At 48.7% G+C, this 12,409-nt stretch overlaps 1 protein-coding gene across 24 annotated transcripts in view; it reads left to right on the forward strand.

Annotated features, from left to right (window-relative positions):
- The first annotated feature begins 2,070 nt into the window (after positions 1-2,070).
- The window catches only part of RIMS1 (regulating synaptic membrane exocytosis 1), a 564,390-nt gene continuing 554,051 nt past the window's right edge, over positions 2,071-12,409 (forward strand). For all 24 annotated transcript variants that reach the window (XM_090034746.1, XM_090034752.1, XM_090034757.1 and 21 more), the window contains exon 1: positions 2,071-2,501. In XM_090034746.1, coding sequence (XP_089890872.1) covers positions 2,338-2,501 — 164 coding nt within the window. In that variant the 5' untranslated portion in view covers positions 2,071-2,337. The remainder of the gene's footprint in view (positions 2,502-12,409) is intronic.

Raw genomic sequence — 12,409 nt, forward strand, 5'->3', positions numbered from 1 at the left:
AGTCTTATGCCATACCATTATATATATATGATAAGTTTGACTGTACTAGTTTGTTCAATATCTTGGGATATTCAGTAAACATGCGTTACCTAATTCTTCAAATATTTTTCATGAACCCATCTGTGCTATGACGGTTTTGCACAACTCAGTGTTTTCTCTCATGAGCCCTTTTTCCTGTCTGTAAAAACCATCCATTTTGAAGTTAGAACAGAGTCTGTATGTGAAGTGTTTTCACACTCCATAATGGCTCTATACTTGTTCAGTGTCTAACATTATTGATTAATTTGCTTGGTCCGTAACCAATAGGGTGTAACAGTTAATGAAATAATACAAAACAGGCATAAATGCATTAGTACCTGTACTTGATTATGCCTTAAACTTCAGTAATATGGTTAACAGAATCACTTTATATGTTAAGTTCTCTCTATACAGTTGTAAGTCATACAGTTAATCAGGTCCAGGGGGGGAACCAAAGGGGGTACAGTGGCATAGATGCAACCCCCTTTCTGACCATGCAACAGATGCAACAGCCAGGAGCTTAAATCCCCAAATTTAGGTAAGACTCCCATTTTCCCCCATCCCTCCTCTATATACCTACCCCCTTTTCATCTAGCCTCAGGGGCAGGATTCTTATCTGATCTGGGGACTTAAAAGTCTTTGTTGCTGCTCCTGTGCCACAGCCTGCTTGCCTTGAAGTCAGGGGGGTAGGTGGGGTAAAGCCACCCCTGCAGTGCTAGCTACTGCTTCTGTGCCCCTTTCACAAAATCCTGGATCTGCACACTACACAATCGATCTTGTAGTCATTTATAAAATTTTAGTTTGGTTTGCCTTAATGGATTTTCATTTCACACTGGCTTCTCAACATACCATTGAAATCTCATCTTTTTAGGTATAAAACAAATGTTTTTTTTTTTAATGTACCTTTGTTAATGGCTAAATATTTCTATCTTACTGATCACATTTTTATTTAGAATAGATCCAGGGTGCAAGCCATTAGCAATGTTCTAAAGTTAGGTTAGCAATGGATCTTCTTCAAAATGAAAGAAGCCTGCTACCCAGCAGCCTGAGGCAGGGTGTGTCTGCATCCATCTTTTTATGGGAAAACCTATCACAGCTGGTCATTCTCTTATCAGCTTATCAGTCCCCTTGCCCAGAAGTGACACTGTGCGATTGCTGAGGAGGCTTTTCTGTCAAGAAGCTCTCCATTTTTTTTTTAAATGAAGTGGTTGGACTATCACAGGTTTGAAGTCAGCTTTGGCTGGCCCACATAAGCGAGAATAGGATGTGTGTAACCTAACTAACAGGAAATAAGAAAGGGCCTTTACCTGCACAGCTTTGGCAGGTGGTGGTTGGAACAGGGAAATCCAGAAAGGACAAGTCTGTGAAGTGCCAGCTTTCAATAAATGGCCCTACAGCATCCATTCACAGAAGAAATGCCCAAGGAAAGAGCATGCAGGCAGCCTGGCCCAGTCAAGGGACTCAGGTTTTTTTTTCTTTGGAAAATGTTTCATATTCCAGATCAAATTAGCCAAGTCAGTTGTGAATCCTCTGGACTCAGCGACACTCAACTGGGAAGTATCCTCCACCCCAGACTTTGCAGCCTGGGGCTTCAGATTCCTCCCAAATCTGCTGGCGGGCAGGCATCCTACGTGCAGGCCCAAGTCTGGAGGGCCTGGGGTTCGGTGGCCCCTGAGTCTCACTTGCCCTTAGCCAAAAAGGGCCCCAGGAGCAGGCTAGGGGAGAGTTCCCCATTTCCATACCAGTGGCACAGAGCCGAGATCCTCCCACTGGAAACCGGGCAGGTAATGCCAAGACTGGCGGGGTGTCCCGTCTGCAGCGGGTTGCTCAGGGGTGCACCCACCACCACACCAGACCGCTCAACTCCATGTCGCTCAGTGCAGCCACTACCACAAGGGACCCAGCGGGCGCGGGGGCCCGGGTCGCAGCCTGCCCCAGGGAAGCCGGGGGGCCGCGCGTCGGGCTCCGGGAAGCCGCGGCGCCGGGCTGAGAGGGGGAGCCCGCGGGGCGGCGAGGCGAGGCGTGGTCCGCGCGAAGCCGGGGAGGGAGCAGCGAGGGGGCCGCGCGGCTCGGACTCCGCCCGCCTCGCCCCGCGCCCGCTCCCCTCCCAGCCGCGGCGGCGGCAGCGGCGGCGCCCGCCCTTCTGCCTCCAGCCTCCGGGCGCCAGCCCGCACCATGGGCTGCTCGCGGCGGCGGGGCAGCCCCGCGGCGCCGTGAGCCGGGCGCACAAAGGCAGCGGGCCGGGGCTGCGAGCGGCCACCATGCACGGCTGCGTCTCCGCCTCCTCCGCCCGGACGCCGCCGTGAGAGCGGCCGGAAAATGTCCTCGTCGGCGGGGCCCCGCGGCCCCCGGCCCCCGGCGGTGCCTCCCCCGATGCAGGAGCTGCCCGACCTGAGCCACCTGACCGAGGAGGAGCGGAACATCATCATGGCAGTGATGGACCGGCAGAAGGAGGAGGAGGAGAAGGAAGAGGCCATGCTCAAGTAAGCGGCGGCTCGGCACAGCCCCAGCCACAGCCCCAGCCCGGGGTGCGGGGCAGGGCTCCGGGCACCCCGACCCGCGACGCCCGCCTGGGGGCCCGGCAGCTCCGCCTGGCCCCGGGGGGGGCCCGGGGTGGGGTTTCCCTTTCCACCAGGCCGTGCTGCCCCCAGCCGGCTCCCGCCGAGCCTGATGCTGCGCCAGGGGGTGAGGCGCCCACCCCTGTGTGTGGCGGTGGCAGCCTGGGGGACCCCTGCCAGCTTTTGCCAGGGCTAGGGGAAGGCTGGGCTTGGCCGGCGGCTGCTGTGGGGAGCGCAAGGTGTTGATCGTGAGAAGAGAATGCAATGAGCCCCCCCCCCCATGACAGGGCGGAAGGCAGGCAGGCGGGCGCGTTGGAGGGGCCTGGGGGGGGCCTGCAATGATGGGGGCAGCCGGGAGGATTGAGGGTGCTGGCAGATGCCATGTTTGGACACCGGGCTCGCTAGCCTCTGTTGAACCTCCTGGCTGCCCCCCCCCCCCCCCCCGCCCTTCCTCCCTGGCAAACAACATAGGCGATCGCGTTTTCTGTCCTTTCCCCATTAATAGGAGGCTTGGCATAAAGGGGTGTTATATTGCCTCCTGTGAGGGATGGAAACGAGACGGACTTGAAGCTGTGGCCTGACGAGGGGAATCAGATTGTCGCTGCCTTTAACCATCCTCCAGGCCTGCTCACTTTTGGGTGGAAATGGCAGAAATGCTGAATACAGGCAAACCTTTCTGGGCTCCTGAACCTCTCTTTCCTGTAAGGTGTGGCCTCCTCTCTCTCCTCTCTCACTGTCTTCCATTTCCATGCGTGTCTTTGGGGAATAAGACACAAAAGGTGTGACACGCTGTGGGATTTTCTTCTGGCTGCGGTGGAAATAAACACTTTTAGAGTGTGGGTCCTAGTTTTTATGCTCCCCCCCGGCCAACAGTATAAACTATAATGGATGGAAATGCTGAATCCCTGCAGGTTCTGAACTTCTTGTGCCATGTACTGCAAATTATGAAGCCAGGGCAGAGTCTGATTGTACTGGTGTCTCTGTCCTCTCTGATCAGTGCTGGGATTTGCATTTCTGTGGTGGCTGCTGCTGCTGGTATTAATTGCAGAGATGCACACAGAGGCCCAGTTGCTAGTGATCCTCATTGCTTAGGGCTAGGAATAAGGCTGGGGGTGTGGTACTGTGAGCTCAGCCAGAAAGATGAGTTTAGTTTACTGCTGCTGCTTGTAACTCCTGGGGTGTGGTTGAGTCTGGGGTTTTGAAGAAAGGTTTATGATGTATGCTGCTGTATTAACCAACGTAAGGATAAAGCATTCAGGGCTGTTTTCAGTTTTCATTGTAAGAGAAAATGCAAATTGGATATTATAGATTGTATCTTCTCTTCCCCCATTCTCTGCCCCCAATTCTTCCACCATTACTACTTCCATATACATGTTTAGCTTTTATTCGGTGGAAAACATTGCTGGGTGTGTGATAGTGTTACCAAGCAGTACCAGAAACCAAACATCTACTACAATAGCAAAGTTTCATCAGGAATGATGCAAATTCCTAAGTTCTGTTCTTGCTAATGTGGGATACAGGATTTATTATTTTTCTGTTTCTTTTACTTCGCTTTAACTTTTTTATATTAGCATCTCTGAATCTTGGAATGATATTTGAAATGTTTTCCATGAGGGTGCTGGGAATCTTCAAAGCTTTCGCTAAAAGAACTTGGGGCTCCTTTCAAAGCCAATTTGAGCAGAAGTCAAAAACTGGATCTTTCTACAGGTGTTCAAGGGATTTGTGAAGCCAAAAAGCACTTCTTACACTTACATTCACATACTTAGACACCTTTAATGAAATAAATAATAGGAGAGGCTCCACCTCGGCCTGACAAAAAATGTGTTTTTAAGTGGACTTCCCCCCCCCCTTTTAAATCAAGAGCTGAACTCAGTCAATATTCAAGGAATTTATTGAAAAAGCTTAAAAGGTTGCATATGTTATGTTGCTGTATCATTGGTTTATGTAAAATAGGTAACAGTAACTAATCTCCACCTGGGACATTATGTTGTATAGTTTCACAGTTAGTAGGGTCGGAAGGGACCTGAGTAGATCATCAAGTCTGACCCCCCTGCCATGGCAGGAAAGAGTACTGGGGTCAAACGACCCCAGCAAGGTGATTGTCAAGCTTTGTTTTAAAGACCCCCAGGGTAGGAGCCTGCACCACTTCTCTTGGAAGCTGGTTCCGGATCCTAGCCACCCTGACAGTGAAGTAGCGCCTCCTGATATCTAGTCTGAATTTACCCTCTGCCAGCTTGTGACCGTTATTTCTAGTCACTCCTGGTAGTGCTCAGGGGAACAGGGACTCTCCCAATTCCTGCTGGTCTCTTCTGACTAGTTTGTAACAGGCTACTAGATCCCCCTCTCAGCCTTCTCTTGTGGAGGCTGAACAGGTCCAGGTCCTGTAGCCTCTCCTTATAGGGTCTGCCCTGCTGCCCCCTCATCATGCGGGTGGCCCTCCTCTGGACCCTCTCCATGGTGTCCACATCCCTCTTGAAGTGCGGTGCCCAGAACTGGATGCAGTACTCCGGCTGCAGCCTGACCAGTGTCGCAAAAAGGGGGAGGATTACCTCCTTGGACCTGCTTGAGATGCATTTGTGGATGCACGACAAGGTATGGTTGGCCTTCCTGACTGCATCCCCACACTGCCGGCCCATGTTCATCTTGGCATTAATGATGACTCCAAGATCCCTTTTTGCCTCTGCACTGATGAGAAGGGAGTTGCCCAGACTGTAGGTATGCTGCTGGTTCTTCCTCCCCAGGTGCAGCACCTTGCACTTGTCAGCGTTGAATCCCATCCTATTCTCATCTTCCCACCTCTGTAACCTGTCTAGGTCTGATTGTAGCCTATCCCTTCATTCTAACATGCCCACATCCCCCCACATTTAGTGTCATCAGCAAATTTGAACAGGGTACTTTTTACCCCCTCGTCCAAGTCACTGATTAAGATGCTGAACAGTGCGGGCCCAAGGACCGAGCCCTGTGGGACCCCCCTGCCCACATCCCTCCAGGTCGAAAATGACCCATCCACCACCACTCTGGGTGCAGCCCCCCAGCCTGTTGGCGACCCATTTGACTGTGTAGGTGTCAACACCACAGTCCCCCAGTTTCTTAATGAGAACGGGGTGAGAGACAGTGTCGAAGGCCTTCCGAAGTGCAGAAAGACTATGTCCACTGCGACCCCTGCATCTAAGGATTTGGTGACCTGGTCGTAGAAGGCCACCAGGTTGGTCTGACAGGACCTGCCTCTAATGAACCCATGTTGGTTGCCCCTAAACATAATCTCCCTTGCTGGCTGCTCATGGACATGTGCCAGGATAATTCTCTTAAAAAGCTTACCTAGGATCGAGGTAAGGCTAACTGGCCTATAGTTCCCCAGGTCCTCCTTCCTCCCTTTTTTGAAGATGGGAACCACATTGGCCCTCTTCCAGTCCTCTGGCACCACACCAGAGCACCACGAGTGCTTGTAAAGCCATGCCAGGGGTCCCTCAATGACCTCTGCTAATTCCCTCAGCACTCTGGGGTGGAGATATTCTGAACCAGCTGATTTAAATACATCCAGTCCCTCCAGAAGTTCCCTGACTAGATCCTCCCTGACCCTTGGCCTAGGTGTGCCTCCCCTGGGGCCTGAGGGGAGCCTGGTAGGGGGGCTGATCCGGTCCTGCTCAGGAAAATGGAGGCAAAGAAGTCGTTAAATAGGTTAGCTTTGTCATTTGGCATGACGACCAGATTTCCTAGTGTGTCTTGCAGGGGCCCCACGTTACCCAGAACCTTCTTTGTGCCCCCTATGTATTTAAAGAAGGACTTCTTGTTGTCCTTGATCTGGGTAGCTAGTCCCAGTTCCAGCTCCGCCTTGGCCTTCCTGACTGCCCCCCTGGAGCCCTGAGCAACCGAAGTATAGTCCTTCCTGGTGATGGCCCCTCCCTTCCATTGGGTGTATGCCTCCCTTTTAGCTAGAAGACATTCCTGGATGCTTTTGGTGAGCCATGGGGGCTCTTGTGCCCTCCTGCTCCCTTTGATCCGTGTTGGGATTACCTCCCTTTGGGCTTGGAGGATCATCTCCTTAAGGAGCAACCACTCTCCTTGGACACCTGGCTTCCCTCCCCTCCCCTCCCCTCCGGGACCTCAGTGCTTCCTCAACTATTCTCCTTAGCTCATTGAAGTCCACCCTCCTGAAATCTAGGGCTGCTGCCTTGCTTCAGGCCTTTGCCACCTTGCGCTGGATGGTGAATTCCAGCAGGCGATGATCACTGTTGCCCAGGTGGTCGAGCACCCTCAGCCCCCTCACCAGGTCATCACCCGTGGCCAGCACCAGGTCCAACAAAGCATCTCCCCTGGTGGGGTTGTGCACCTCCTGGGTTAGATGGAGGTCCTGCATTTTGGCTAGGAACCTACATGAGCGGTCAGACCCAGCTGACTGCTCTTCCCAGCAGATGTCTGGAAAGTTCAGGTCACCCATGATGACCACGTCCTTTGACCTAACTACCTCCGTGAGTTGACTTAAGAATTCCTGGTCTAGCTCTTCCCCTTGGTTGGGTGGTCTGTAGCAGACCCCCACCGTTAAGTCTCTTTCCCTGCGACTGCCTTCTGTTCTAATCCAGAGCACTTCCGTGTGCCCCTCTTCTGACTCTGTGCTACCTGGTGATGATGTGTACTCCTCCTTAATGTAGAGTGTCACAGCCCCACCTTTCCTCCCTCTCCTGGCCCTCCTGTAAAGCCTCTAGCCCTTAATATTCACCACCCATGCATTGGGTCCCATCATGTTTCAGTGAGCCCCACTGTCTGGGTTGGTGTCAGCTAGCAGGAGGGTAAGTTCCTCCTGCTTGTTTCCCATACTACGAGCGTTTGTGTAGAGGCATTTGAGGCCTCCTGTGGATGTGTGCACTGGCCCCCCTAATCACAGCATTGCCCTGTATAGAACCACTGTATCGTCTAAAATCATTGTTATTTTATATAGCCAGTGCTATTTTTTTTCCCCTGAGACAGGATGTGCATCCTTATCCTCACACCCTTCCACAGAATAACTATGAGACAGGATTTCTGGGCAAGAATTTGCTTCCATCGTTCTGCAGAGAGGAATAGGTGCCATACGGGTAGGACAGGACTAGCCATATAATAAGTTTCACAGTTGTATTACACATGGCATGTATCATGAACCTTTGACCCCCTAACCTCCCTCTGCCCATTAATCTATCTGCAGCAAGACTCATTATACCATTACAAATGTCTGAGCTGCTTCACGTGCCTATTAGCTTTTTTTTTTTAAACAACTCAACAAAGAAATTTTCCTTTCTTTAGCACTGACATACCAAATGTGAAAGTTCCCTGAAAGTAACACCAATCTGAGATGTCCAAGAGGCAATATTCAGTCCTGGATTAGTGACAGGTTTGTTGGCCAGTAGATTATTGCCCATGAGGGCTAGAAAAGGTAACTGAAGCAATGTGCATCTTTCCAGTGAGTGCAGCGCTTGCTTTCTGTTCTGGAATATCCTGAAATGTTAGTCCTTAAAATAGATGAAAAAATAATTTTGAAGTAACATAGGTGTTTCCAAAACCTATTTAGTTTCCTTTTTATTTCCCCTAGAGCACTGGGGTTTGTGTGTGGGGCGGAAGGGGGGGAGTTGTGGACAGACAGTGAGAGGGAGTTCAGAGAAATTTCCCTTGAACTTTTCTTATTATTGAGGAGGTAGGAGGCTTGCCACCTGCTGAAGTACAGAGAGTTTTGTATACAGGCCCCCGGGATTTTTGGAGAAATACAGCAAGCTGGAGTCCATCTACAAGGACTCTGTCCCTCACCATCAGCTCTGCAGATCGCTCACCTCCCTCCCCCATTGTCCTTTTTCGCCTCCCAAATAGCAACACTCTAACAGAGCCTCACTGTAAATGTTTCTACCATTGGTAACTGCCACAGTGATCTCTCCTAGAAGTGGAACTCCATTTTATGTAGCAGAGCTAAGGAAATAAATAATGCAGTTCCAGATTAGGGGAAAATTATTTTAATTTTTCTAGCCTGGCCTGACCCTGGGTTGTCTACTTGGTGTTCCCTCCTGATCTGTTAAACCCTGGACTTGTGAAGTTGCCTGGCAGGGTTCAGAATAGGGTGATTTCCAAAAGTATTACCAGAGGCTGATCTGTGGCTGAAGGTGGCTGGCTCAATACCTTCCCATGTATTGAGCTAGGGCACAATGTGGCCCATGATGGGTAAGGTTGATGTTGATAAAAGATCGTAGGTGCATCTTGCTAGAGCACAGTATCTTGGCACCTATTTCACATCTAAGCCTGGTCAGGCTTCACAGATGAGATGTCCCTGCACCCAGGTCCCCTGAAGGGCTTGATCCTAGTAGGCGTGGTCAGGGTATGTCTAACACCTTGAATTCAGAACAAAGCACAGCCATTTTCATTTTAAAATATACATGGAGGAGGTGATGATGTTCATTCTTTGGGGACTGAATCTTCAGCTCAGTAACTAGGGAGCTCTCTCAGGAGGGAGGAGAGTTAGGGTCTGGTTTCTACCCCCAATGATGCTCATACATTTTGCATTAAAGAGTCATCTAGTAAAATACATGAACAGTATTAGGAGCATGGACTGCACACTAGGAACTATATCCTACTGCACCTATTACATAGTGCCTAAGTAGATTTAGGTGCCTAAGTGTGATCCTGTTCCATGATGTTTGAATCCATTAATACATCTGTTTTTGTAACTTGTGTCTTAGTCTTAAGGCTAACACTGCAAGGAAGCAGTGGGGAGGAGATGACTCGTATACCTTTTATGTTAACTTTTTTGGGGGTTTCAGCAAAGTATAATAGGATCTCATTTAGTTAACTAAGTGTACTTAGGTGCCTAATAGGTGGGATAGAGTCTAGCCCTAATTCTTTTCCTTTCCCAGATAAATGGTCTCTCCACTGAGTTACAGTTAGGATCCCTTTTGCCATGCTTGTCCCATGAATGTTGTATCATTGGCTGGACTGCAGCCCAGCTTTTAAGACAGGAGACGGGAAGAGAGGAGTAGAAGTTGCTCCTACACACACTATTCTGTAGGCTGATACTTTAGGTCTTACTCTTGGAAAGTGAGATGTATGAGTTTGAGTCCTCTCAGACTGAGGAAGGGCTAGGACCTGGTTCTTTTAACTTCCTTATATAAACAGGCTTTATATAAAAAGTATGCAGTATCAGTACAGCTTCCATCTCTCCCTCTCTCTCACTTTGGCCACTTCTTAAATGATAAGTGAGCCAGTCCTCCATAACAAAAGGGATGAATTTAGATGCCTTATTCCAGGATGCATTTTTAACTAAAAATCTGCATTCACACAGGCCCTTAAAAGAGGAGGGAGGCAGGATTTAAGACACACTCGCCTTTGTTTTTTCCTGTTAGTTAGCCTTGGTTCCCACTTCTCAGCATGGAGAAGGGTTGAAAAGAGAAACAAACTACCTTTCATTATAAATAAACCATTTCCCAGACTGAGTTTAATAATGCACATTAAAACACAAGAGGCCAGATCCTTTCCCACTTATTGAGCACCTAAGTATAATGCTTTTCTACCCTAGTCAAGTCCCAGGAAAAGACACATTTTTGTAACGTGCTATCATTTTAGCCATAAAACTGAGTCACAAGAAGCAGTATGCAGGAGGTAATCACATCCACTTTTTGCATTAACTTGTTTTCAGGGATTTAAGCAGGTTGGAATAGAACCACTTTTAGGCATCTAAGTCCATTCCAGTGCCGAAGAGGTGGAATAGGATTTGGTCCCAGATAATTTGCTAAAAAAGATTTTGTCTGTCGATAAAGCGGAACTGCACTATATCATAAAATAATTCAAATTCGCTGCAAAAAACATCAAGTGTAGATGGGCCCAAGGTCTACACAGTTTTTAAAGCTGGATATGGAAATCCCTTTGGAAATATGCAAAGTACATCACTGTAATCATTTGTTTCAAGAACTATACATGGAAATGCACAGAACTTGGCAATTCTGGGCTCTGATCCTGCTAGTTCTGGGACTCCCACAGCTCAATAGGGAGGTGGGCAAAAGAACAGCCAAAAGAACTCTCTGCTCCATCACTTACAAAGCAGCAGCTGATCAAGAAGGGAAAAATTGAATCTCTTCGCTGGGAAAGATACCAGCTGATAAACCTGTTCCCAACATTGCTTTTGGAAGTGGCTGAAGGCAGTGGGATAGGTGGTGCCTTCTATCTTTCCCAGTAATGAAAAAAGGCTGTTTGAAATACTTTAGTTTAAGAAACAAAACAAAAAAACATGGGGTGCAGTGAAAAGAACGTGCTTTTAGCTCGTAGGTAAGCATAATTTTTTTTTTTTTCCCCTGTGGTCACACTTAAGGGTGACTGTTCAATGTTGGGAGGGCCCCAGTCGGGCACCACTGCTTTATCAAGTTGCTGAATGGGCGGGCAAGTTTATTTTGTCTCTGAATCATGGATTTCTCCTGGGTGGATGGGGTTCAATACTTGTCTCTGGACACCAGAGACCTGGCATCCTAGACCAGGGGTCCTGTAGAAACTTTGACTGCAAAGTTGTTCTTCTAGGGTTAGGGGTGGCATTGCGGGGTATGTGTGCTGTTCTCACTTTCTGTCCTATGGAGATTACAGAATAGAAGTTAAAACTGGGGTCTTCATCAATGCAGCTGTGACCAGGAGGGCTTTCTGGTTTGATTCAGGCTGGCAGGAATTGGGGATGCTGTTGCAGACAGGAGGTTAGGCAGCTGTAGGAATTCCATGTGGATGGATTTTGACACCTGTGAATTCCACAGGGTTCATACACTTCCGGGGGTTTTATCTTCAGGGAAGCATGGCAGTGGTCAGTAACCAGCATGAGGGACTGGGCATAGAGACTTTTTGGTTAAAAGTCCCTTCCTGTAATTATTACATAGGAATCAACAGTCTGACCCAGTCACGAATAAGAATGCTGAGTGAAACAAGTATGGCAAAAGTCACTGAACACTCTAGAGCTGAATTCACACTACCACCAAACCAGCAGCATGTTACAGTATTGTGGCAGCAGCAAATACTATCCTGGGAATACTGAGGAGGAGCCATAGCAATTATAACAGTGTGGGAGGTGGCAGTGAAAGCCAGGTTGGGCATCTCCACTGCTCTCCAGCCCCAGCATGTGGGGCAGTGGTCCTTGTCCCCCTGCATGGTTCCATGTGCAGCAGAAGAAATGTGGGCTTCCCTTTACACTCAGACCTGCCACCTGGTCTTAGCATGTTTTTCTCTGCTGCCTACCCTAGGGAGCATCTCACGGAACAGAGATGCTCCCATGAGGCAGAGAAAGATAGAGATGGGATGAGTTGTACTTCCTCTATCTGGTCCCTCCCAAATTTGGTATATAGCACCATCAAGTGGTCCATATGCTTTTTCTCCTATCAACTAAGGTTGTTCCATAACATCAGGATGGAGTAGTCTATTTAAGAGTCAGGGTTTAAAGGATGATAACACTGCCACGGTTGCAAACAACAGAATTGTTATACCTTGTTCCTTTTAAAAATTATTGGGGAAACTACAGTTACAGAGCGTTATGCAGTTCACAAAGTGGAGCACTAAAAAGTTATGGAATGGCAGGTTCATAGGCCTCAGCTTGGCCCCCTTGTGTGTTTGCATTATGATACAATCTTTAATTACATAATCACATACTATTTTTTCCATAGGATACTTTCCCTACTGATTGCACAAGGGTCAGAGTGATCAAGCTTGTGCCAGCAGGTATAAATCTGATATTTCCTTCCCTTCAGGTACTTGACTTTGCAACCTGAATAAAATGCATTAAATATATTTTAAAAAATGTGAATATAAACACACAAGCATGAGTGCATTTGTGCTAAAGATATATGAGAAATGGG

Source organism: Crocodylus siamensis, chromosome 1 (assembly GCF_052110815.1).
Source record: "Crocodylus siamensis isolate JL-2025a chromosome 1, ASM5211081v1, whole genome shotgun sequence".
NCBI classification, from domain to species: domain Eukaryota; kingdom Metazoa; phylum Chordata; order Crocodylia; family Crocodylidae; genus Crocodylus; species Crocodylus siamensis.